General features: G+C 33.0%; 1 protein-coding gene across 6 annotated transcripts in view; it reads right to left on the bottom strand.

Annotated features, from left to right (window-relative positions):
* The window catches only part of LOC115881779 (ubiquitin carboxyl-terminal hydrolase 7), a 49,366-nt gene that overhangs the window by 2,853 nt on the left and 20,365 nt on the right, over positions 1 to 26,148 (bottom strand). For 4 of the 6 annotated variants that reach the window (XM_030899422.1, XM_030899424.1, XM_030899427.1 and 1 more), the window contains 12 exons: positions 25,084 to 25,229; positions 24,717 to 24,898; positions 22,702 to 22,815; positions 21,442 to 21,623; positions 18,859 to 19,009; positions 16,721 to 16,942; positions 14,121 to 14,274; positions 13,955 to 14,063; positions 11,443 to 11,733; positions 10,511 to 10,621; positions 2,949 to 3,079; positions 2,740 to 2,883 (listed from right to left, as the gene is read on the bottom strand). In XM_030899422.1, the coding sequence (XP_030755282.1) occupies positions 2,740 to 2,883; positions 2,949 to 3,079; positions 10,511 to 10,621; positions 11,443 to 11,733; positions 13,955 to 14,063; positions 14,121 to 14,274; positions 16,721 to 16,942; positions 18,859 to 19,009; positions 21,442 to 21,623; positions 22,702 to 22,815; positions 24,717 to 24,898; positions 25,084 to 25,229 (1,937 nt within the window). Of the gene's footprint in view, positions 1 to 2,739; positions 2,884 to 2,948; positions 3,080 to 6,770; positions 7,199 to 10,510; positions 10,622 to 11,442; positions 11,734 to 13,954; positions 14,064 to 14,120; positions 14,275 to 16,720; positions 16,943 to 18,858; positions 19,010 to 21,441; positions 21,624 to 22,701; positions 22,816 to 24,716; positions 24,899 to 25,083; positions 25,230 to 26,148 lie in introns of those variants that run through there. The other 2 variants (XM_030899423.1, XM_030899426.1) reach the window with 2 other exon arrangements.

The following is a 26,148-nucleotide window of genomic DNA, read 5'->3' as shown; positions in this document are numbered from 1 at the left end:
ATGACTTGAAACACCATGGCACTGGAATTAAGTTTTATGTGACCTTGAACAGATTAGTTCACATGGTAGCGACCGATGAATCACGCCCAAACATTCGTGGCGTTTACTATAGTTTTTAAATAACAGTTGAAAATGTTACTGTTATTTATATATAACAGCTTAAAATAACAGGTTTCTGTAATTTTTTGACTTTAATATTAAACATCTAAAATAGCCTACGCATTGTTCAATTATTGTATATACTAATATATAAAATCCTTAAGTGACTCACTGATTAATCACGATCCTGCTCAAATCACTCAACGTAAGAAGCTCAATTTTGGCATACAGGTTGATTCTAGGGTGTAGAGGTTTGATAAGAAGGGATTTTTCGAAATTCCAGTTCCAAAGGGGTGAAACCCACCCCAAATATTACAATATTACAAGTTTCCGAAAAAACGCTTAAACACGTATATTTTATTTTTTTTAAATATTTTAAGGTTTTTTAAAAAAGTATACAGGGTATTTCAAAAAATCTGGTCATTGATTAATCACGATCTTGCTTAAAGCGTTTGACGTAAAAAGCTGATATTTGGAAAACGGATTGACTTTAGGGTGTAGAGGTTCGGTAAGAAGGGATTTTTCGAAACTCGAATTCTAAGGGGTTAAAACCACCCCTCAAATATTAGAATATTTTTTATTAAAAAACCGGTGAGTTTTTCGGAAAAACTTTTAAACACGTATATTTTATTTTGTTGTTTTACATATTTTAAGATTTTTTTAAAAATTTATACAGGGTGTTTCATAAAATATGACCATTGAGTAATCACGATTCTGCTTAAACTGCTTGCGGTTTAAAGCTGATTTTTGGCAAACGGACTGACTGTGGGGTGTAGAGGTTCGATAAGGAGGGGTTTCTCGAATCTCAAATTCCAAGAGGGGGAAAACGCCCCTCAAATATTACAATATTTGTTATTTAAAAAACGGTTAGTCTTTCGGAAAAACGCTTGGACACGTATAATTTATTTTGTTTTTTTACATATTTTGAAATTTTTTAAAAAATCATACTTGTGTTCCAAAAAGTTGGGTAATTGATTAACCACGATTCTGCTTAAATTCGCGTAATAGCTTGGCTATTTTACAGTCAGAAAATGCAACAAAAAACGTGGTTTATAAAGAAGTAGGCTAAAGTAGCGAAGTAGGCTAAGGCTATTCAAGTACTTTTTTATATCTTTTGTTATTGCAGGACTTTTTTCAAATCTACCCCTAAGGAGGTAAAATGGGGTGAAAATGATTTTTATCTTTCATATTCAGTAACTGCCAAAATATAATAATATCGCCATATTATTTTTTCTCATGCTGACATAAATGTGAGAAAATTTTATCCAGCTCCAGTTTGTATGTTAATGGAAATTCTTGCTTTGCTTTATTATCACCATTACAAATGATTAATACGACGCAAACGAAGTCGCGGGTACACGCTAGTAAAATCAAAATAAATCTTTATATCTATTTCTTAATAAAAAATAATGTACTTAAAATATAAAATTTATAAACAAATCAAACTCTAGCCTTGAACTCTATTCAAAACTTTTAGAATATGATTATTATATTTTTAATATTTAAGAAAATAATTGTTACTAATATTCAGAAAAATCAATATTACTAATATTAAAAAAAAAATAATTAACTTAGACAGTCTAAAAACCCTGATATTTTAGGTTTTTTTTGGTTACTTGTTTTGATAATAATTAGAATAGACTAAGATAATAATAACTAATAGATAGTTATTGTAATCGCAAAACATTTTCCTATGCACGTCATCAATCATATCGACATTGACATTAAAGTCTATAAACCTGAAATTTTGCCAAAAATGTTTAAATTTGTTGTACAATTTAAGATACCGAGCAGCTTTTCATTTTACTTTATAGAGCAAATGATTGTAACAGATTTTTATTTAGATTAAAGCTGCAAAAATTAGTTTAAACCGAATTTTATTATCGCTATGTTGGTCACATTGCGCCGTCTTCAGCAAGGTTGTCGTTTATTATTTGACAATTATCCTAATGTCAGTCATTATTTTGTATAATATCGTGTTGTTGAATCTTTGTAATTCTCGTTTTTTGCCTATTTTCATAGTATTTTTTTTAAAAATTGCAGTTTTAAGCATAAACAGTTCTTTTAAGAACTAAATTTTCGAGTTTTTGTATTTCATTTCTTGAAATAGTGTGTTGGAAAATAAGCTGAAGCATAGGATCTTGTAGCTTCCCTGTTTTTTAAAACTATTTTGTACGAGAACATGACAATAAAGGTCCTTTATTACCCTTGACTGCAGTCAGAAAAGTAAGTTTGATTGATAAGCACGTTATACCACTTTCAAAGTTAGTTTTTATTAAATTCTGTGATTATTAGTTTGTGCATTAATAGCACCTTCTTACTTGTTATTATCACTTATGACGTTGTAAGATGTACAACAATAAATAAATAACCCATAATAACGCTGATAATAATCTTCATAATGGATTAGTTGTTGCCGATATGTAATAAGTAAAATAAGTTATAGAACAAATAAAGCAATTAATCACTAAAATATTAGTTAAAAATAATTAAATTAAAAATAAAACGTTGTTTGTCAATTTTAAATTAAGATCTCATAAATCCATCACAATTGGGCAGCGCTGTCGCCATCGCCTGTCACTCAAAGTTGATCACGTGCATCTGAAATTGTTTTGCGATTACCATAGTTTGTATACTCACTTTGTGTAGGAGGTTGCCTGAAATCGTTTAAATTAACTACGTATTCGTCTTCTGTAATGACCTGAGCTCGGCCCATCGTTACTATTGCAAATTTGAACTTCTCCCACTCCTTCTCCGGCACAGCCAATTTCTTCTGTATCCTCTCTAAAATTTTGTTTTCGTGTACTTGGTCAATCGATAAAATATCGCTTTCACTCAGTGGAACCTACCTTTAACTTTACTGAAAGGTTCGCCTTGCTTAATTTTAATAAGGAAAGGAACACCGAAAGTGGAAAATGCTTCTTTGTGGAAATGGGCGCACGATATAAGCATTTCGTCGTCTGCTAAGATCAGCTCATCTCTGAAAATAACAATTTTTTCATTCATCTATCATATCATCATCGTTATTATTTTTAACACTAATTTCATAAACGTCAAAAATTCATTAGAACATTGTATCTCAGAAATATAAAAACAAATTAATAAATACAGATCTGGTCATCTTAAATCAGTGGTCTAGAAGTTAACGTGTATGATAATGTGGAGATTGATAGAAGTCATGTAGTTCGATTACACAACCTTCTCCCTAATATAGAAATTTAGATCCACTTATATACTTAGGATCTTTAATAACAAATAATGGGGGCTGTGAAGCAGAGATAAGAAGGCGTATAGCAATGGCACGGACGGCTATGATGAGCCTAAGAAAAATATGGGCAGATAGGAATATAACTGAAAACACCAAAAAGACCCTTGTTCGATCTTTGGTGTTCTCCATATTCCTATACGGGCCTGAGTCATGGACCGTCAAGAGCGCTGATAGATACCGTATAGATGCATTTGAGATGTGGTGCTGGAGGAGAATGCTCCGTATCCCATGAACAGCTCGAAGAACGAACCAGTCAATTCTCAATGAACTCGGTATCACAGATGGATTATCCACCATCTGCCGTAGGCGCATCCTGCAATACTTCGGTCATATCACTAGCAGAAGTGAAGAGAACCTTGAAAAACGCATAGCACAAGGCAAAGTAGAAGGCCGAAGACCCAGAGGACGATCACCATCAAGATGACTTGACCAAATAGCAAATATTACAGGTCATCCATTTCAATCAAATCTCCGAAAGGCGGAAGATGGAAGACCAAAATCACCAGCTGCACATAGCCATAATGTCACGATTCTTCAGACATGAAGAGACGACGAAGAAGAAGAAGAATGTAAAGATACCCTAATGTAAGGAGAGATAACAAGAAGGTTTTTACATTTCTTCTATGCGTTATTGTCAGATTTTTCAACTGCAATTCTTTGCCTATTTGACCGACTCTCTAGCTCCAGTAGTTTCCAAGATGCCCATAGAGAACATCGTAGAAAACTCACCCTGTATAGATTTTATCTTTGTTTTTTTTTAACATTCCAATTCTGTATATTGTTAATTAGAAATAAATGATTTGCCATTATCCATCAGCTTAAAATTCATATTGAGCTTGGTGTCTAATTGTAGGAAACTAGTAGTAGTAGCAGTAGTAGTAAACTGCAGTATATCCACGAGGTATAGGCTTAGTGTATTTCTGTTGACTTCAAAAAATTCCGACCGCAGCGCTATATACGGCAGAAATCAGAATTTCACTATGTATTTCACGCCGCGCCGTTCCGGTTACAGTTCATGCATTAAAATAATATTGAAATCGTGGCTTTGTCATAATATATAAGTATTTTAGCTTTTTTGCTAGTGCAGTTATTAAAACTATAAAATACTCAGGTACGAGGTTTGTGTGATGTAACGCTGTTTCGGAGTTTCGGGTAGTAAAAATTAAGTGAAAAAGAACTCAAACTGGGGGTCGCGTTGTGTTCTAACAATTTCAAATGTTAATAAAATTGCCGAAAAATTGTTAACGCGTAAAGGAGGGCGCAATTACGTGGTTGTTGGGTGCATACATACATACTGCCATTACTCGCTGACGAGTACTCGACACGCATCAAATGGTGGTCACGCAAGGCGTTTTCTTTCATGAGCTTTTCTGTGACTGAAAAGCCCGATACGTGATGTTATTTGCCTACCGCACTCCGGACATTCATAAATCTCATTGCTTTGTTGCCTCTTTACTTTTTGGTTGTCGCTGTTAACTGAGTTTACAATTCTTCTCCATTGAGTTCTATTGTGAACTGCTTCTTCCCAATGATTCTGCATGTTAATCCCCTTTTAAGTTTTCGTGGAAAATGTCCTTGTACCTTTTGAGTTGTCCACCCGGCCTCCTCTTACCGTCCACAAACAAGCTCACCGTAAGCAGAGATTTTAGTATGCGGTTTTCTTGCATTCTGCATACGTGACCAGTCCATCTTAAACGGGATTTTGTAACAATGACTTCAATACTCTCGCAGTTAGCTTTGTCAAGGACCGATACGTTTGAGACATGATAGAACCACAGGATTCTTAAGAGTTGTCTAAGGTGTCTTTGTTGCAACTTGTTTAATGCGTTCATGTGTCGGCGGTGCGGCACCCAGGTTTCGCTCCCATATAACATGGTGGGGATTATAATTGCTCGGTACACTGCCAGTTTCGTTTTTGTACTCAAGTCATGATTGTAGAAAACCCTGTCTTTTAATTTCCAGAATGCTCTCAATGAGTCAATATTGGCCATTTTCGAAATCAAACTGCCAAGGTAATTGAATTCCGCCACATATTCCAATAGTTCTGCTCCGATTTTTATAGCCTTGTTGTGATCTTCCCGGGGAGTGCACATGATTTTAGTTTTGTCGATGTTTAGCTTAAGGCCCAAAGCCTCGTATGCCCAGGTATATGTGTTCAACTTTCTTGTAATTGTTGTAAGGTGTTTGCAACTAGAGCGCAGTCATCAGCGTATTGAAGTTCTGTGATGAATTTTGTACGTGTTTTTGCCCTCAGTCTTTTATGTTGAACAGACGGCCGTCATATCTGTATCTAATGCCCAATCCTCTCTCCTGCAGTTTGCTGTCCACTATAATGGAGAGCGCTGCCATGAATATGCTGAATAGGAGAGGCGCTAAAACACATCCCTGCCTAACTGTGTCTGTTGGTTGCAATAACATTCAGTAACTCAACTTTCATGGATATTCAACTCTCCCGATCAACATTTTATAGCTTCGCAGCTTCTTACACCGATTTCATCAAAAGCAAAAATGGATTCAAGCAGTTCGACGAAACAACAGTTTGTGAGTAAACAAAGTGCCCATTACATAATCAAAAAATTAAACAGACATATATAATAGGATAAAATATAATTTACAATATTAATGGTATACTGTTTTTTTTTTAAATCAACTAGTGCTTAATTTTTTTATGAATATCTTCTAAAATTATAATTATGTACCGTCAAAAAATCTCGTTATTGCCGAAATAGCCCAAGTTATGTCCCCACTAGCAAAACCGGTAAGTAAAACTATGCTCGCTACCGTAATTAAACTCATCTAAAAAGTTTTATTAGCTTCAATAATAAATTATAATGCAAGTTAGAACTTCTGAAGATATCAAAATATTTTTTTTTATTTTTTTTAGAATTTCCACAAATTAATTATACTTCCTAACATTTTCAGAATAATTATATTGTATAAACTTTTTTTCGTATACTTGCTATTTAAACCTGTGTATTTGTATATACTGATTGTTTACTATATTATCCGATAGTGGCAGCACCGGCGGAGAATGCACCAAGCCTATAGTTTTGACAGTTCTCCTGACTTTGCTTTTCAGGTTGAGCTAAGCTAAAGGATGCACGATGAAAATACACGATGCCAAATATCAAAAGGTAAAAAACTCTTGTTACTTTACTATACCAATGAAATCAAAAAATGAGAAGAAATATATTAAATCAAGCTATTAGTGAGAATAACTAAATATAAAGACAACACATCTACAAATTAAATGCTCGTCATTGTAACACAATTATTAAAGTTTTAAGACATTCAGTATTAGCTCTATCTGAAGGTATTTTTTATTAAATTATGAATTGTGAAAGACATTTGACTATAACACATACAAATTAGGGTAAGGTCAATTCCAATAAGGTATTTCAAGATTTTATAATTTCCCTTTATTTCAACTTAAATTACATTATACGAAATATAGCAAAACATAAATTTTATAATTAATAACACAATACAAATTACATTTATTTGTAAAACTATTTATTCTTTAAATTAATGCCTAGCCATCTTCGTTTTGTCTCGTACAAAATCTTATTAATTTCATATTGTGCTTCATTTAAAAGTTCTTCATCCCTAATCCCTTTTAACTGACTCGCTACATAGTCACCAAATATTTGCAAATCTGGTTTTGGTGTTGGTTCAGTTGAAGAAGCATCGTGTACTTGTACTGTGACTCCAGTAGAGTCGCAGTTTGCTTCTGTATGTTGTGTTGTAAAAGGAGTTTCCTTAGTAACGCAAGTCACACTTGGATTTCGTGATTCTTTCTGCTTCTTCTGCGGTGATTCTTCGAGGTTTTGACTGGAAATTGTACCCTATTAATTAAAAATACCTATGCGCGAGTTCGAAAAATGAAGATTTTTCATTCTCAAACTTGAAATAAATTCAATAAATCAAAAATTCCTCGGAAATATACTGTGTGACATAGAAATTGCAACACCCAGTAAATAAAAACATGTTTTATTAATATTTTGGGAAGAAGTTGGGATAAATATGAGTAATAATCGATTTTATCGACAATTCAAAAAAATTTATTGAAAGGAATTCTTAACAATTCAATAGTGAGTCGCATGTCCATGCAAGTTATGATATTCTGTAACTCTTTGTGGCATGCTGCGTATTAGATGATCGATATCTTCTTCTGGTATGTCCTCCCAGGTTAATGTTATCTCTAAATAACCCTAATGTGCGGGTCACGGCTGAAGGGTTGCATTAGCTTGTCAGAGAAAGTTTCTAGTAACTGCTGCGGTATGTGATCTGGCATTATCTTCCTGGAAATTTGGATCTTGCAGTAACACGTTATTGATGTAAGATTGAGCGTTCATGTTTCTGTCAAAAAAAAACTGGAGGTGACCTGCTTCCAAAAAACTGTAATAGCACTACTAATCATAACGCTGTGGCCGGCCGTAGTCCAAGCAATAGTGTGTCGATCTGCGGTGCGAGAGGTACTGGGTTCGATCCCCAGCCAGTACGGTCGCTTTTTTATTTAAATCAAAATATTGATTTATCTAAATAGAGCGACCAGCGAGCCGCCACCTCAAGGAAGGCAATGGCAAACCACCTTGAGTACATATACTTATAAACTCTATACAGATTATTGCCTATCCCTCCAATGTGTTGGAGTTGAAGCCAAGTTAGAGACACCTAGATAACCGGTTCATGTATATTTCACGTAAGTTCGTCTGCTAGGCAGACACTGGCGCAATAGCGCAACTCCGAAAATCGATTAGCCCTTACTCTGAGGATTAGCCAATTATCGGTACGAAGTTGGACGAAGCCGTACGAACGAACAGCTGGTGCTAGCGTCTAGTCTCTTATTGGTCTAGTTATCCGATCGATAATTCAAAATCCAGGCTTGCGCATTAAGCTTGAGCAGGCCTATCTGAGCGACTTATGCAAATTCCTTCAGAAGATTTATATACCCATTTCACCGGCTCGGCTTCACAGAATGCAGTTTGGAGTCGATATAGTTACTTTGTACAGCCTCTCAAATAGTGCCGTTCGGATTCGGCGATAAACTGTAAGTCCCATGTACTTGTGAAACATTGATGACACACATCACAAGTATATGCGAGAGGTAGCCGACGCTCTGTATAGAATATGGCACTGTAAGAATCATAAGTCTCACAATCGATGAAAAATTGAAGTTGGTGCCTTTCTCCATGTCCGAGACGGACTCTTCTACGACCATCGTAAATCCACAAACAAAAGTGACTCGTCACTGAAAACAACCCGGCTCTACTCCTGATTAAAACGAGGCCGTTCTGATACCATGCTGTCTATGTTTGATGTTAATGGCACAACCAATCGCGGATGGTATGACTGTAGTCCATAAGCTCTAATTCTTCGATTAGTCGACCTCATGGATGCCTGCTGACCCGTAGCTACCCTCCACTCATGTTCGATTGCGCTGCTTGTGCTGAAGCGGTCACCAAAGGCACTAAGTCTTTCTTCGCGATCAGTGGTTCTTCTTAAAGTCCCAGTACTCCTACGCCGTGTTAGACGACAATGTACAGGCCACTTTGTCCAACATTGTATCATTGTAACATTCCGGCAAATACTGTGTACAATTTTGCGACCCATTTGTTATCAAATCCGTTTGTTACTAAAATGTTTTGTACTAAAACTGGTATTCGCGCCTAAAATTATAAATCGGAACACAACCAGCTTGAATGTTGAATATAGGCCAAACGAGCTTACTTGTAATTAATAAAATCGGAACACGGTCAATTACTAATTTACGTACTAGAAATTGCATAAACAATAGGTTTGTTCCAATCCGCCGCAGAACCGTCACCGAACGACCACGCTCGTGCGCAGTAATTCAAATGTGTTCCAAACGAGATTTGACGGTTATCGGACGATCCTATTGACTTGCGCATTAAAGCATATTGACAGGGATTATAGATTTTTAACAGTTGATTCTGGTCCGGCGTCCGGCTGATGTTTCTGTCTTGGTTAGGTTTGTTTTTTTACGAATTCGAATATGTATGCGTTATACTTTTGTGAGTTTGTGTGGAGTAAATCGTTCGGAAATTTTAATTGATTTTTTATTTATAAAATAATGTTCAAAGATTCTACCACTGCAATGAAATAACAGGAAACTACGCATAACAGGATCATAAAAGTGAGGATAGGTAAGTGAGTTAGTGAGTATACAGTTGAAACAACACTTATCAACAATTACTGGATTCTGATTCTCCATTTTAAGAATAATAATTATTATTATTGCAAATTACAAACAAAAATAATAGGGTTATGTTATGAAATTCTGAACAAAAACAAAAAACCGATCGATACACGCACGCTTGACACTATTGACAGTCCCGAAAACAATCCACAAAGCGTTCAAACGTTGATACTTTTTGCACCGTCACGAAACTATTTGAAGTACGCGCATGCTAACAAAGTGTAAGAAAACCCATTCGAGTACGATCTCAAAACGATCTCGAAATGTTGGTTGCAATAAACCTAATATAAACTAACCTTAGCGCAGCCTGCAACGGATATTAGATAAATAATGATAACGTAACGTTCAATGTTCCTCATAGGTTTTGCAGTTCAGTTGATTTCAAAAAATTCCGATCGCAGCGCTCTATGCGGCAGAAATCGGAAATTTTCGCTATGTATTTCATGCCCGCCGTCCCGGTTACAGTTCATGTTGATCGCATGAAAATAATATTGATATCGTGGCTTTATCAAAATATTTAAGTATTTTAGTTTTTTGCTAGTGCAGTTATTGAAACTATAAAATACTCAGGTACGACGTTTGTGTGATGTAACTTTCATTCGGGTAGTAAAAATTAAGTGAAAATGAACTCGAACTGGGCGTCGCGTTATGTTCTGACAATTTCAAATGTTAATAAAACTGCCGAAAAAATGTTAACGCGTACAGGAGAGCGCAATTAGGGGGTTGTAGAGGTGTAATAACATTCAATAACTCAACTATCCCGGATATTCAACTCTCCCGAAACAACATTTCAAATTCTAATAAATCTCAATAAGTTCGCTGTTAGACAATAAAGATTCTCTAAGTATTAAATCAGCCATTTCAGGGGGATAAAAAAACATCTTATTTGTTATATTAAGAAAAATATAACAATACTTGCTTACCGTGGAACTTCCTCGATCCGGTATACTTTCGTGTTTACGATGCCTAAAGATTCCAGTAACGTGTCTTCTTTCGGGCCCATAGATATTTTATTACAATTTACTTCTGTTAATCTACAAAATAACAATACAAACATTAATAAGTATTTTGTCTCTGAACCTCTTTTATTATTCATTTTTAAGAAATTAGTTAGACACGCTAAAGTAACAAGAAGTATCAAAAATTCAAGTTTTTACCAAAATTTCGTATTTGAAGGCCCATTTTCTTGGATTATTATAAAGAATGCATTCTTCTCAAAAGTTAATAATAAAAAATTGGCGCCGGGAGGCACGTATAGCCGCCCATACTAAAATATGTTAATAAAAAGTTGGTAGGCAGTTCTTTTAGTTTCAAAGTAAAGGAATTTTTCTAATTTTTTTATTTCAAAAACTGCGACTTTGACTGATTTTGATGTTATTACAAATTTTGTTGCAAATATTATTCCTAATCTTAAATTGAAAACCGCGTTTCGCTAGCTACTGTAATTTTGGAGTTACAATTTTTTTAAATTTATAACCCCCTCCCATACCCCCTTACCAACCCCCCACCCCCACCAAAAACTAAAGGCCAGATTCACAGGTGCCACAGCATTTTTGTGCCAAATTTGGTTAAAATCGGTTTAGCGGTTTTTGAGTTATCGTGTTACAGACGGACAGACAGACAGACACCATGAAAATATTTTGTATTTAGGTCATTTATGGCCCAAATAACTCATTTTGAGTGAAATTAAAAAACTTTTTTTTGCCGATCTTGATAGCCTACCATACCTATTGGTATGGTCGACTACAAATACGGAGGGTGCCATTTAAAAATCAAAAGTTGTAGTCATTTCCAAAGGGCGACCCTCAAAATGTGAACCATAAATAACTACTTTCCTTTATAAATAAAAACTTACCTTAATTTTCCAGTACTACCTTCACTGAACTCGATCTGTTTCTTGGCCTCGTCTAACAAATCTGCAACCGTTCCGTTTTTATTCGGGTAAAGTATTAGATCCTTTTCGTCCTTCATATTGGGGTGGACGTACACGCACTTAAATTGTTTCTTGTTCTCTAATTCGTTAACCCTAATGCTGAGCTGCTGATAGAAAATCTTTTTCGGTACCTTTGGTTTACTATAGATCAGCAAATCCTTCAGGGTGCCTTCGAATGTACACCTTAGTGGATGTCCAGGACTATCTTTATAACTAAAATTATATTTTAAGTTATTACTTTTAAATTAACGATCACCCAATGGTCTATATAAAAAAAATATAATCTCAAAAGAAACTATTGGCGTTTGATGTTCTATAAGCTTGGTGCATTTCCAGTTGATTTCAAAAAATTCCGACCTCAGCGCTATATATGGCAGAAATCAGAAATTTCAGAAATATTATATATATATATATATATATATATATATATATATATATATATATATATATATATATATATATATATATATATATATATATATATAGAAAATCTGGGATTTAGGGATTTAGTGGGGTTGCAGTCGGTACTGCAACCGACTGCAACCCCTCTAAATCCCAGATTTTCTTTCTCACTAGTCAGTCGAGACTACTTTCTGCTTATATATATATATATATATATATATATATATATATATATATATATATATATATATATATATATATATATGTATATGTATATGATATATGTCGACATTAATGTGTTAATATTTAGGTTAGGATATGTTTTTGGTTGTTTTGTTTTGTGTTATTCTCGAGATTAACCGGACTTTACCGTGGCTTTGTTATAATATTTAAATATTTCATTTTTTACTAGTGCAACTATTGAAACTATAAAACACTCAAGGTACGAGGTTTGTGCGATGTAACGCTGTTTCGGGCAGTAAAAAATAAGTGAAAAAGAACCCGAACTAGGCGTCGTGTTGTGTTTGGTTTGGTTTGGTGACAATTTCAAATGTTAATAGAATTGCCGAAAAAATGTTAACGCGTTAAGGAGGGCGTAATTAGGGCGTTGTTGGGTGGAATAACATTCAATAACTCAACTTTCCCCGATAGTTAACTCTCCCGAAACAACATTTTATAGCTTCACAGCTTTTCACATCGATTTGATCAAAAGCAAAAATCGATTCAAGCAGTTCGACGAAACAAGTGAGTAAACAAAGTGCTCATTACTCATTACATAATCAAAAAATTAAATAGGCATACCGTGCTGGCAACTGTTACTTTTAGATCTTATTAAGTCGGAGTGAGAGAAATACGACGGTGCGCTGTTGCGGCGTTGCCGGTACGCCTTTCCCTATCAAACGAAGTAAAATCACGATTGCAAACCGCTTATTTTTAAACGATTTTTTTTTCGAAAAGATAACTAAATAAAATCATTAGATATGTTTCTGAGCATCTGAAATGGAATTATAAGGATATCGTTAGGGTGTCCATTTTTTTATAACGATAAACGTCAGTAATCGCGATAATTTCGAAAAACCTTCAATCAATTATTTTTAATAGATTTCGAGATATCGATTTTTGAATTCAGAGTTCTAATAGCGCGACCACTGTCGAACACCAACTCAATTCCACTTATTTTTACCAAAAATGCAAGTGTTTCTAACTTGCACTTAAAAATTTTCAAGCTGCAGGGAAAATTACGACTCGTTAATAAATAAACAAATAAAGTATCAAGAGACGTAATTAAATCTAAGTAAAGCTGAACGCATGACGTACACATTTCCCTAAAACTTTAAGTACCGACAGAGATACTGATTGGGTCGAACGGTGGACTGCGACAAATCTGCTATATCCCCTTCTACGTCTCTTAGCAATGTGCACAGTTTCTCGGTTTGTTTCATACGTTTGGCAACGTGTTTACTGTTCTCTCTTGTTGAGTACATTATAAACGCATTGTACTCTTCTTACATACGGAAATCTCGACTCAAGCCTTTAGTATACTATGAGAGGATAACATATAATTTGCAATATTAATGGTATACTTTTTTAATCAACTAGCGCTTGAATGTTTTATGAACATATTCTAAAATTATAATGATGTACCTTTAAAAAAATCGTTATAGCCGAAATAGCCCCAGTTATGACCCCATCAAGCAAAACCGGCGCGTAAAACTATGCTCGCTACCCTGGTTGAACTCATCTAAAAAGTTTTTTTTTTGCTGTAATAATAAATTATAATACAAGTTAGATCTTCTGAAGATATCAAAATATTAACTTTTTTATTTTTATTTTTGGAATTTTCACAAATTATACTTCCTAACACTGTTAGAATAATTATTTAATAAATTTTTCGTATACCCGCTATTTAATCTGTGTATTTGTATATAAATTGTATATGCCGATTGTTTACGATATTCTCCGATGGTGGCAGCACCGTCGGAGAATGCACCAAGCCTATAGACATTTTTTAAATTAAAAATACTCTACTTACCTTTGAGATTTGAAAAATTGCAACAAATAAGGATCAGTGCCTACCCTCTGTGCAACAGCCCTGGCAAACTGATCATACGTCATTCTTTGTGACAACTCCATAGTAAATCCTAGAATAAACAATCACGTATACCAAAATTATGCAAAAGCAAAGCAGTTAGCTATACCTTGATCATTGGGTATTGTTTTGTCGACAAAAGTAACTTCTACTCTATAAAACAGATCTTTGTAATAATCCATACACGTGGGCAAATCTGAATTTACATCTCCTTCGTCTTTTTCAAATATAATTATATCGCCGTCCATTAATTCTTCTAATATCTTAAATATTTATTTATATTCATATACATTGACATATTTGTAATTTGCTAAACGTAAAGTAGAATCTTTGAATAAAAAGATTAAGAAAGGAGCATATAAAAAATCTTAGATCGACTAATTTTATCCAAAACGTGTAAAAATATGATGTAGGGTAGACGGGTAGAATCAATAATTTGTTGTTTTATTTTATGTTGTCGATAAATGTTGGTAGTTATTAAAATTGTTACAAAAATATATAATTCTAATAAAAATAGATAAGTTATAATAATTATTTATTAACACAAACATCCGATACGCTACCGAAGCAGGTAAGTCAAATTGACGTATCTAAATTCTTTGACCAGTAATCTTTAACAAGTAGTAAATAAAAGCAAAAATGCAAGAAAAAATATATAATTAGTTAATTTTAGGCGAATTTCATAAATGATCGGTTTACTACACTTATATATATTATATAGTCACTTATTAGCAAAAAATTATTCCATTATTTCCCTCGATTTTTAACCGAGATCTACCGCACGCTACACAACCAACTATTTTACAGTCTTTTTAGATAAATCGCAATGGTGTCACTGTTAATTTAAGTTCTTCCATAATTTCCTTCTAGATTTACTACCTTTAAACAACTATCAGTAATAGAATAAATAATAACATAAAATAAGCTCAATAAAGGCTGACAAATCCACAAAATTTCAAATCAAACTCAAATGTGTCAAATAAATCGTCAAACAGAACTGTCAAGGATCCCCACCCTAGGGCCCTCTCTCCGTCTACCATGCATGGATAAATGGATATACTCTGTTTTTTTCTCAGGTAAGATTTCGACAGACAATGACAGAAGAAAAGCAGATGACGTCCATACCAATCTATTTATTTTACTAAAAAAAGTTTCTAATATTTTTTTAGTTAACTATGGATGGGTTTAAATATAAATTCGTCATGCGTCGTCTCTTGTTGTTTTTAACCAGTTTTATTGGTTTATTTCAAAAATGTTAGATCATGTTTAAATTTTGTTGCTTTGACGGAAGGATGAACGACAAACGGACGCCGATGTGTATGAATTCGCCTTTAGATTTTTGAGGCTTATCAAAGTCTTGCCAAATTATAGGTTATAATTTTGTGTCAACTTATGTCAAATACCCTGCGTTTTCGAAGATGATGCATTTTGATTCGTGTTATTACGTGTATTTTGTGTCTTTTGAAGTCCAGTGGAGGAAAAATCGAGAGAAAATTAACTGTAGATCCAGAGCACAGTTTATAGTTAACACCCGGTGCCCAGGCAGAAAGTCTTAAGCTTGATTTTCATGCATCCGTTATACGTTGATACGATGGTCCGACAGTGATCTGAGTGGTCATAGCGTAAATATTTTACTTCAGCCCGTCAACGGATCCGTTCATACGATAAAGTCTGGATAAAGTGTACGATAAAGGACGTTTTGACACTTTTTTGACAAATTTAATCTAACCTTAATAAAAATATAAGTAAAATAGCAAAATCGTTATGGAAACGAAAATATAAAATGACACCAACGTATATCCGAAAAACAGAGGCATGAAAATGCAATAAATTTAAAAACTGCGTTATTTTCTAATCAATCAAAGTCTTTAAATTCTACCAATAAAATTAATATCGTAGCAACGTATCGTCGGACAACGGATGCATGAAAATCAAGCTTTATACACCAATATAGTTACCATCAATAAAGTTTGTATACCATCTCGTCATAGATAAGTGCATCTCGTATATGGTACAACGATCGTACTAAACATATACTAAAAAGTGGAGTAGCTGTAAAATATCGACATCACACGATAGGTAAATTATGGACTTTAGTACTGCAGACAAATAATGTCAAAAGGTACTGGTTTAAAAAATTAAGATTAAAGTTAATTAATCAACCTTTAAGGTAGAAAATTTGGTAAGTGTTATATTATTAATAAAATCGTTTGTTTTATTTATGTTGTTTTATTTATTCCAGCGGAATATTACAAATTTGTATTTGTAAATAAGTTATATTGATAAATATAATAATAAATGCGGGAATTTTCTGGAAGCTCGAAAGTAAGAAATAGTTATTTTTTATATTTTTTTTAGTATGTGGTGTTTTGTTCTTGTTTGTTTTGTATTAACACATACCGTTTTTTTTTAAATAAAATAACTCCTTTAGATTTTTTCAGTTTTATACAGTTTTTTTCACAATATTTTGAAGTAATCACTTGTCCCTCAAATTTTAAATATATTAATTTCCTGCTATGCGTTCCAATTGTAAAGTAAAATAAACTACTTTGAAATTAAAATGACAGATACATCTATCACTGTCAAGGATCTTTCAAGCGCGACTATAGCACTATACTCCTTCCTTAATCTCTTTATTCAAAGAGTAGAATTAGATTTATTCCACTGTCAAAATGATCTAAAATTAGTCCTACTTATTCTACGACTTACCTTTTCTATAGGTTCCCTGAAGTTTGTAATCTTTTCGATCATATTTGGTCTAATTTCTTCGTAAAGTAGCAACTCTGTGTCGGGCGCAAACCCGGCTCTCTCATTGAGCAATGGGATAATATCACTTAGTTTACTAGTAACAGGTACGTAAGAGTGACCGCAATAGTGGATTTTCTTCTGTTTGGGATCGTACATTTTGAAGAAAAGCATTACATCTGTCTCCTGTAACAGAAATTTAAAAGTACTACGTTTAGCAAGAAGAAATGTATTGATGTAATTCTACAATTACTGCAGCAAATGATTAAATATTCATATAGTCTGTACCGGATGGCTAACTAAGAAATGTCCCCGGCTGTATCTCAGAAACTACTTATTGTATAACTATGAGGATCAAAATTGTAATAAGTAAATCGGCCAAGAGAAATAGCCGGATATTATTTTCAAGTTCGAGGAATGTCCGCTAGGAGGCGCATCTGTGAAGGCCAATCAGAAAACAGGATTTTTCTCAAAAATATGCAGGTGAAGAGAGAATGATCGAATAAAAACGGCGTCAGCGATGGCTATAAAACGATGATCGATGACATTTCCCATATAATTTTATATACCGGGTGTCCCACTTAAGATGGATACAAGACTATCTTGATTGTTTGTTAAGCGATCTTTTTCATTTTTGGCGGGAGGCTGTATGGCTATAAGACGTACATTTTGCCCAGGGTAAGAAATGCGATACCTCATAGACGTACGTTTTAATGGAGTTTGATATTTTTTGAGTCAAGAGTAAACTACCCTTAGGACAGTATTTATTTCAAATCTGATAAATTATATTGAATCCTCATTACCTAAGATGCTTAAGTTCTAATTTTGATTAATATTGATACAGGGTGCGACATTAAAATAAGACATTTTTATTTTTATTATTATTTTTTTAAGCACTTACGACGCCACTGGATAAACAACAGGTATATTATCAATAACCAATTATAACCAAGTATCAATTAATAATCGATTTAAGTTTTCAGATAACTTCCATAATAATTAAGATACAATACAAAAAAACTAAATATTTTCAATTTATTTTGTTTACTTTAAAAAATTGTTTTTTAAGTTTGCTAATACAAATGAATAAAATGAGTTACAAAATAATTTAAAACCCCAGTTTTCAATGGAATCTGATATACGATTTTTATTCGTTTTATTGAGGAATATTTTAAAAAATCCAAATAGTTAGATATTTAAAACAATCACTATTAACTTTGAAAAATATGCTCTAAACAAAGATTTATAAAACTATAACGAACTAAAAGTCAACATCTTCGACCAAACCACCATAAAAAAACGATTATTAATTGATAATTGGTTGTTGATAATAAACCAGTTGTTTATCCAGTGGCGTCGTAAGTACTTAAAAAAATAATAATAAAAATAAAAATGTGTTATTTTAATGACACACCCTGTATCAATATTTATCAAAATTAGAACTTAAGTATCTTAGGTAAGGAGGATTCAATGTAATTTATCAGATTGGAAATAAATACTGTCCTAAGGGTAGTTTACTCTTCACTCGAAAAATATCAAACTCCATTAAAACGTACGTCTATGAAGTACCGCATTTCTTACCCTTGACAAAATGTACGTCTTATGATATCTTATCCAATATCTTATCTTAAGATATTGGCTTGTATCCATCTTAAGTGGGACACCCTGTATAAAATGACAGCAATCATTATTTCATAGCCATCGCTGACGCCTTTTTTATTCGATCATACGGTATTTTAATATTGCTATTGTAATCAATAGGAAATTTTAAATTTGCTTTTATTAAAATAAGGACAACTCTAGTTTGGGGTGGCCGATTTAAACAAACTATGGTTCGTTTAAAAGAGCTTTTCTTCCCTAATGATCTCCAGTATAAATTTTGTTTCCATAGATTTTTTCGTGACAGCTAGAGGGCGCTGTTTGACATCATAACAGATATTACGCTTTTGCATAAAAAATTAAAAAGCAGGTTATGTTTTTCTAAAGGGAGTCGAGAATTAATAGTTAATATGACTGTTTTAACCCATTTATTTCAAAGTTTTTGATACTCAACTGAATATTGCTGAAAGAATATTCAACAATTAAAAAGCAAGAAACCTAACCTTGTCAAATGCTGGAAGACTAGATTGTCCGGAATCTGGAGGTAGAAGTTCTAAAAATATGTTCCATGGATTAACGTTTTCAGCTGCGTCGAGGACTGTCTTGTGTAAGTCTTCCAGGTCTAGCACGCCAGGTCTCATTGTCTGATTCGACCTAATAGAATAATCATTATAAGTACCGTATATGAAACTCAAATACAATCACAAAATATAGCGCATGCATCGTACTTTAACTTAATTTTTTCAAACATATTTATATTCCAAATGAATTTGCGGTAATTGGCTCTTTTATAGAAAATCGATATATCTACAAGTCATCATAAAATAAATCAAAGAACTACTTCTTCGTTTTTCTTGATAGAATAATAAATACATAGTTAATAAATATTATTTATTAAACTATTGTAGATAAATTAAATAAAAGTAAACTGGTATAAATAGAAATAAGTCCATAAACTAATTCCGATTTTGAAAATAGCTACTGTCACTAGACACTTTCCATGACGACACTAGCCCTCTTGGTAGCCATTTTATTGAAAAATTGCTCTTTATTCAAAAGCTAAGCTAGATAGGTATAGAAAACCCTAATATAATTTGAAAGAGCATTTGAATCTGCTTTGATTTATTTAAAAAAATAAAGGGTCTTGTATTTGAAATAACAAAGTTTCTATGCAAAATAAATATTTAAAATAGACCAGCAATTGTTGATACCCCTGTATACATTAAACGAAGCAGCAATCAAATTTTTCAGTAAAGTTTATTTATTTGGTTTAAAAGTCAGCACAAGAATTAATTCTGAAAAGCAATGTACAGGGTGTTGACAATATTTTTTATTATAGCATGCATATTTAAATATCTCAAAAACAAAAGGTTGTAAACATGTTTAACCCTTATATTAAATGCCTTATTTTACGTCCAAGGATCCAAATATGACATAAAATACCGGGTGTTCGATTAGAAAAAATATAACTTTGGTGTAGATCTTAGTTCTGACATACCCTGTACATTTCAAAATACTTTTAAATTATTCAGATTGCTTTCCCACATATACCCATAAAATATTTTGTTTTCTACATCTTTCTGTTTTCGTATCATCAACCAAAGCGAATGACTGTGCGCCACCCTGTATAAAGATAGATGGCAACACTGCCAGATGAAAAAATGCTTTGCGTTTTTCTCTCTCCGAATTATTATCTCCATTGCGATTCACTCCTAGACATGTAAACACCGACCCAAGACTTCACTTGTCGATAGGGTATGTTTCTATAATACTGGACTAATATTCTTAACTACTCAAAGATAACAATCAAAAAAATATTTCTATCAAGCAAATTAAAAAAATGTGTCACTACTGGTACCTACTGAAATGCAAGTATGAAAAATTAAAAATCTGAGTGGAAATGGCAAAACCTTTGTACACAGTAACGTTTTAGAACCAGATTATAAACTGGTAGCAAGTGAAGTTTAAAAAAAACGCTGGTAAAATATAATCCACAAGTTTTAGCATAGCTATTACTGTCAATTTTGAAACCTTCACATACCTGTTGCATAAAAGTTAATTTAATTTGGTGCATACATTCCCTACCGTAGGTGTATTTCTTATTCCTTAAGCTTGAGTTTCATATGTCCGTTAACCGTTGACATGGTTAACGGACGGTGCTCTGATTGGTCATAGCGTTTTCGCGCCACTTTTCATCCGTAAATTTTTTACTCCAGCCCGTCAACGAAGAAAGATCGTACGATAACGGACGTTATGACACTTTTTTGACAAATTTAATCTAACCTTAATAGTACAAGAGCTAGCAACGTGGGAAAACGAGAATTTTAAGAAAGCTGGTTCTTTAATATACCTTTTGCTATGTTCTCCTGATCAAAGTGCGGCCGCCCAGCTGCCGGTAGACTACTGCGGTTCACTACTGCGCATCACATCTGTACAGAATTACTGCACATCCCATTTTCGTGTTTTATGGAATTTCTCGTTTATGAATAGAGATACAATAATGAGATTTTCACATTATTTTTCTACTTCTTTATGAAACTAAATATGCTACACATGTTTGTCCTAGCCTCCTTAGTTCCTGAAATACAGCGCAGTAGTGAACGCAACGTCTACCGGCATGCGGGCGGTCCGCACTCTGTTCAGTAGAGCATAGCAAAACATATATTAAAGAACTAGCTTTCTTAAAATTCTATTCTCTCGAAAACGTAGCTAGTTCTTACGACTATAAGTAAAACAGCGAAATCGTTATGGAAATGAAAATATAAAATGACACCAATCACAAGCAAATCGTATGATGAACGTAGACCTGGAAATGCAATAAATTGAAAAACTGCGTAGTTTTCTAACCAATCCAAGTGTTTAAATTCAACCAATAAAATTAATATCTATCATCGTATCGTCGAATAACAGATGCATGAAAATCAAGCTTTATAAATAGGGCATTAGAAATATCATATGTTTTTTACCGTCCAGAGTAATAAGCCAATCTGTTCGAAAAGTTACCTGGGAACAAAGCGAATGCCGTTTCTCTAAATCTAAATCTAAATGCGAGCAACACCGACTATATAAAACATCAACAACACTACAACCTCTGAGAGAAGGGCCACGGCCTGATTTGCTCCGGGGGATACTTGAACGCGTCCGCCAGCATTTCCATCATTTCCGCCACCGGAGCCTGCTTCCGGATCTTGAACACGCGGAACTGCGCGTGCTCCGGGTCGTACAGGTCGTTGCCCTGGTGTCCGTCGAACTGGTCCTCCAACAGAACCTGCAAAAAAAGTTGGACTGAATCAAATCATTTTTTTTTAATATTAAAAAACCTCCCTCTAGATTTATTAAATTATAGTTTTGATCAATTGATCATAGATAGCGCAATATTAGTTTTCCATATTAAACTTGGTAAAGAAATGTTGTTTTATTGAAAAAAGTATGGCTCTAGATCTTTTTTTAGTCAAAATCAAAAGGCGCAATTAGAATTTGCAGTGAATGATTTTGAATTTGATTATAAACTATGTGCAAAACTTTGACCGCGAATAACTTTTAAAGGAATGTTTTAATGGAAAAAACAAAGAGACCTTTTTTGTAGAGCGTAAAATTTTGTATTAGAATATGTCATTATCGAATATCTGTAATTTTATTTACTTTGGTGATAAAAAATTAAATGCAAAAGGTCAGAAAATCCCATGTTATTTAAATGGGAAAAGTATCATGATTCCGGCACGGTTTATATTAAAAATTAAGAGCTTGTTTACGTTGAATAATTTTTTTAGAGCAAAAACTTAAATTTCAGAGGGCCAAGACTAAAATTTTCATTTTTCGATAAATCTCAATAGTGTCACTGTTAGTTTAACCACAAAAAACTTCCCTCTAGATTTATTAACTTTAAACAACTATCAGTAGTAGAATAAATAATAAATAACATAAAAAATAGGCTCAATCAAGACTGACAAATCCACAAAATCTCAAATCAAATTCAAATGTGTCAAATGACAAACAACTGTCAAGGACACCCACCCTAGAGTCCTCTTTCCGTCGACCATGCATGAATACATGGATATCATTATACTTCTTCCTTAATCTTTTTATTCAATGCATTATAATAAAAGTAGTTCAAATGTACTACGCCTTTTAAGGTGATATAATATTGAAAAATGCAGTGTTATCGAATGAAATCGACATAACAGTGGGCACATATGTATAACTTAGGTTACATTCTTCTATTGTAACTATTGTTCTAGATTGAGCCATCCATATAGATTCAAAAGTTCAAAGTGAATACAAGAATAGAGAGTTTCTTTTCATTGCCACTTTGTTACAAAAAAAATATAATTTTCTAATTTATTTACCTGTATTGTCATATATAAATGCGCTTCATTCCTTTCCTTCCTCCTAACCTGTTCCATCCGCTTCTCTTCTGCCAACCTGTCTGCTAATTCACTGGGTATGTCAGCATCGGTAACCTAAAAGTCAAAATCAATATTATACTCTGTTTTTTTTTCTCAGGTAAGATTTCGACAAACTATGACAGAAAATAAGCAGATGACGTCCATACCAATCTATTTATTTCACTAAAAAAGTTTCTAATATTTTTTAAGTTAACTATGTATGGGTTTATACAGGGTGAGTTTCCTACGATGTTCTCTATGGGTATCTTGGAAACTACTGGAGATAGAGAGTCGGTTAAATGGGGAAAGAATTGCAGTTTTGTGGGGTCATAAATATGCGCCTTTCAGATTTATGAAAAAGTTCATGGCTTACTAGATATTTTGGAAAAAACAAATTTCGGCTATTTTAAAAATTGTCCCTAATTCTATTATAAGCTATTTTAGACAAAAAGTTTTCAGATAAAAGTTGTAGATAATCACATCCTTAATGAGATCGTGTCCTCTGTTTTTTTCTAAAGCCTGTAATTTTTGACATATCACACAAACGTATGTTTTTTAAATGGAAACCATAGTTGGCCATGACTTCATAAAAAGCGGCATTTTTAAGCTTTTTAGCGCTTTAAGCTATAATATGTTTTCTTCGAAAAATTACTGAGTTATAGCCAATTCTTATCTTTCTTGACTAATTTCACTTAGTTAGCCATGGAAACGAAAGTTCAATCGCCGTTACTCTCAGAAATGTGAAGCTGTCATATTCAAACTTTGTAAATTAAAATAAACAAAAATTGTAAATATGAATTTCTCAAATGAAGAAAAGCGTGTAGATACTCGCGCATCAATAGAGTTTTTCTTTCCAAAATGACTTTCATTATGCCCCCCCCCCCGCATAATGAAAGAAATGTTAAAAATTATTGATATCATAATAATATAAACTCAGGGATAGGAAGAGGTGGACTAATTGCATGGGCCTCCTCGATCACCTGACCTATCCATTTTAGATTTTTTATGCGGTATGGTTAAAAATAAGGTTTGCAAACGAACTTATGTATTAAGAGAGGCACTCGAAGTGGCGGTACGAGAGAAGTTTAATTAAGTCTACCGGTCCTTTTGTGAGAATAGGTAATAATTCAGTTTTAAAAACTTGGTTCGTTTTATTAGTTGTGTGTTTTGTGTTTTTTGAAGTTAAGTGGAGGAAAAATTGAGGGAAACTTAACTGTAGACCCAGAGCAGAGTTTATAGTTAATATTCGGTGCACAGACAGAGAGTTTTATAGACAAATAAAGTTACCATCAGTAAAGTTTGTATACCATCTTGTATATGGTACTAAAAACTGGAGAATCACACAATAGGTAAATAATAGATTTTAGTACTGCAGAAACAATGTCAAAAGATACTGGTTAAGTGATCAGCTTTTAAGGTATAAAATTCAGTAAGAAGTGTTATTAATAAAATATTTTGTTTTATTTATGTTGTGTTTATTTATTAATGTGCAATATTAATGTTATTTTATTTGCACATATTATGTTGCACATATTGCACATATTTTATTTGCACATATTTATTTGCACATATTATATTATAAATATAATAATAAATTCAGGAAGTTTCTTAAGCTTGAAAGTAAGAAATAGTTCTTTTTTATATTTTTTTTTGGTTGGTTGGTTGTTTAAAAAACATCCTTGTTTGTTTTGCACACATATATTTTGCTTGTACACATACCCTATTTTAAATTAAATAACTCGATTAGATTTTTTCAGTTTTATACATTTTTTTTCACAATATTTTGAAGTAATCACTTGTCGCTCAAATTTTAAATATAGGTATTCAATTGTACCAACTTATTTCTTTGTAAAATGAAATAACTACTTTGAAATTAAAACGACAGACACATCTATCACTGTCAAGGATTTTGTCGTTGGACAGACTATACATAACTTTATAAAGAGCGCACTTTTAATTTATAATCAAATATTTACCTCTTGTAATACGTTTGGAAGTTCGGAATCTCTAATATATACCAACATGTAAGCGTTGGTGCAATGCTTCACATTCATCATGTTCAGATCTTCATCGTGCCCGCCGTAATTGTGTTCGATCGCTTCGCCTTTGGTGCATCGCGACACCACATCGTCATCGAATTTACACCATTTCCCATCACCTAAAACCAATAAAAAAATAAAATCAATCCAATAAAATATATAATAAAAAATAATTTGAAACCAACATCCAAAATATGACAGAAAAAAAATGTTTTAAATAACACTGTCACTGTCATGTATTCTTTTGTTGGATAGACTATAAGATGGTTAACCAACTTCTCAGTCAACATAAATTTATTCTTACCTCTAGGATTAATAAATACTACATAATGACCTCCATGATTATCACCGCTATGCACTAAAACTGCATGTAACGTGTAATTGGCAGGATCATTTTGATCTTTTTCTTGTAAAAATTCATCCAACTGAATTTTTTCATAAAATTCAAATCTAAAAACAATAAAAATAAATTAGAATAGAGTTACAGACAATGTCTACAACACATTGAATTATTATTATTAATCAATTTTTGTGGGATGACTTAGGTGTTAAAAATTCAAGCTACAGGCACAGATTCTACAAGTAACAACAAAATTCTCTATTTAAATAAAATGTAATACAAAAAGGATAATAAAAAATAAGAGGCAGTGAAAGTAAGATGTGTGAACGATTTCATCGACTTTATTTTTTTAAATACACCTCTGGATTTTTACTATTTTTAAAACTAATGACATCCTAAATACAATAATGTATACTCTGTTTTTTTTCTCAGGTAAGATTTCGACAGACGATGACAGAAAAAAAGCAGGTGACTTCCATACCAATCCATTTATTTCGCTAAAAAAAGTTTCTAATATTTTTAATAAATAAATAAATAGAATAAATAAATCCGTCATGCATCGTCTCTTGTTAATATTAGTATTAATATTTTAATGTCACTTATTAATTACCTATTTTTCTTCAATTTTAATTTAATATAACAATTGTCTTACATATTCAGTTTATATGTGCACGTCTCCTTTTTAGACTTTTTTGGGTTAAATATGAGTCAGTGGCGGCATGCGAGTATATAAGGTGAGGCTACATGAGGTTAATAATTTTGTTTACAAATACCTTTGAATAAGAAGACTAAGGAAGGCGCATAATGCTATCCATGTATTCATGCATGGTGGGCGGAAAAAGCACTCTAGGGTGGGGATACTTGACAGTTCTGTTTGACGATTCATTTGACACATTTGAATTTGATTTGAAATTTTGTGGATTTGTCAGTCTTTACGGAGCTTATTTTATGTTATTTATTATTTATTCTACTACTGATAGTTGTATAAAGGTAGTAAATCTAGATGGAAATTGTGGCAGAACTTAAATT

The sequence above is a fragment of the Sitophilus oryzae genome, unplaced genomic scaffold, assembly GCF_002938485.1.
Source record: "Sitophilus oryzae breed Bouriz unplaced genomic scaffold, Soryzae_2.0 scaffold_173_pilon_pilon, whole genome shotgun sequence".
Taxonomy (NCBI): Eukaryota; Metazoa; Arthropoda; class Insecta; order Coleoptera; family Curculionidae; genus Sitophilus; species Sitophilus oryzae.
The sequence above is the reverse complement of the archived record's forward strand: the minus strand, read 5'-3'. Positions and strand labels throughout refer to the sequence as shown.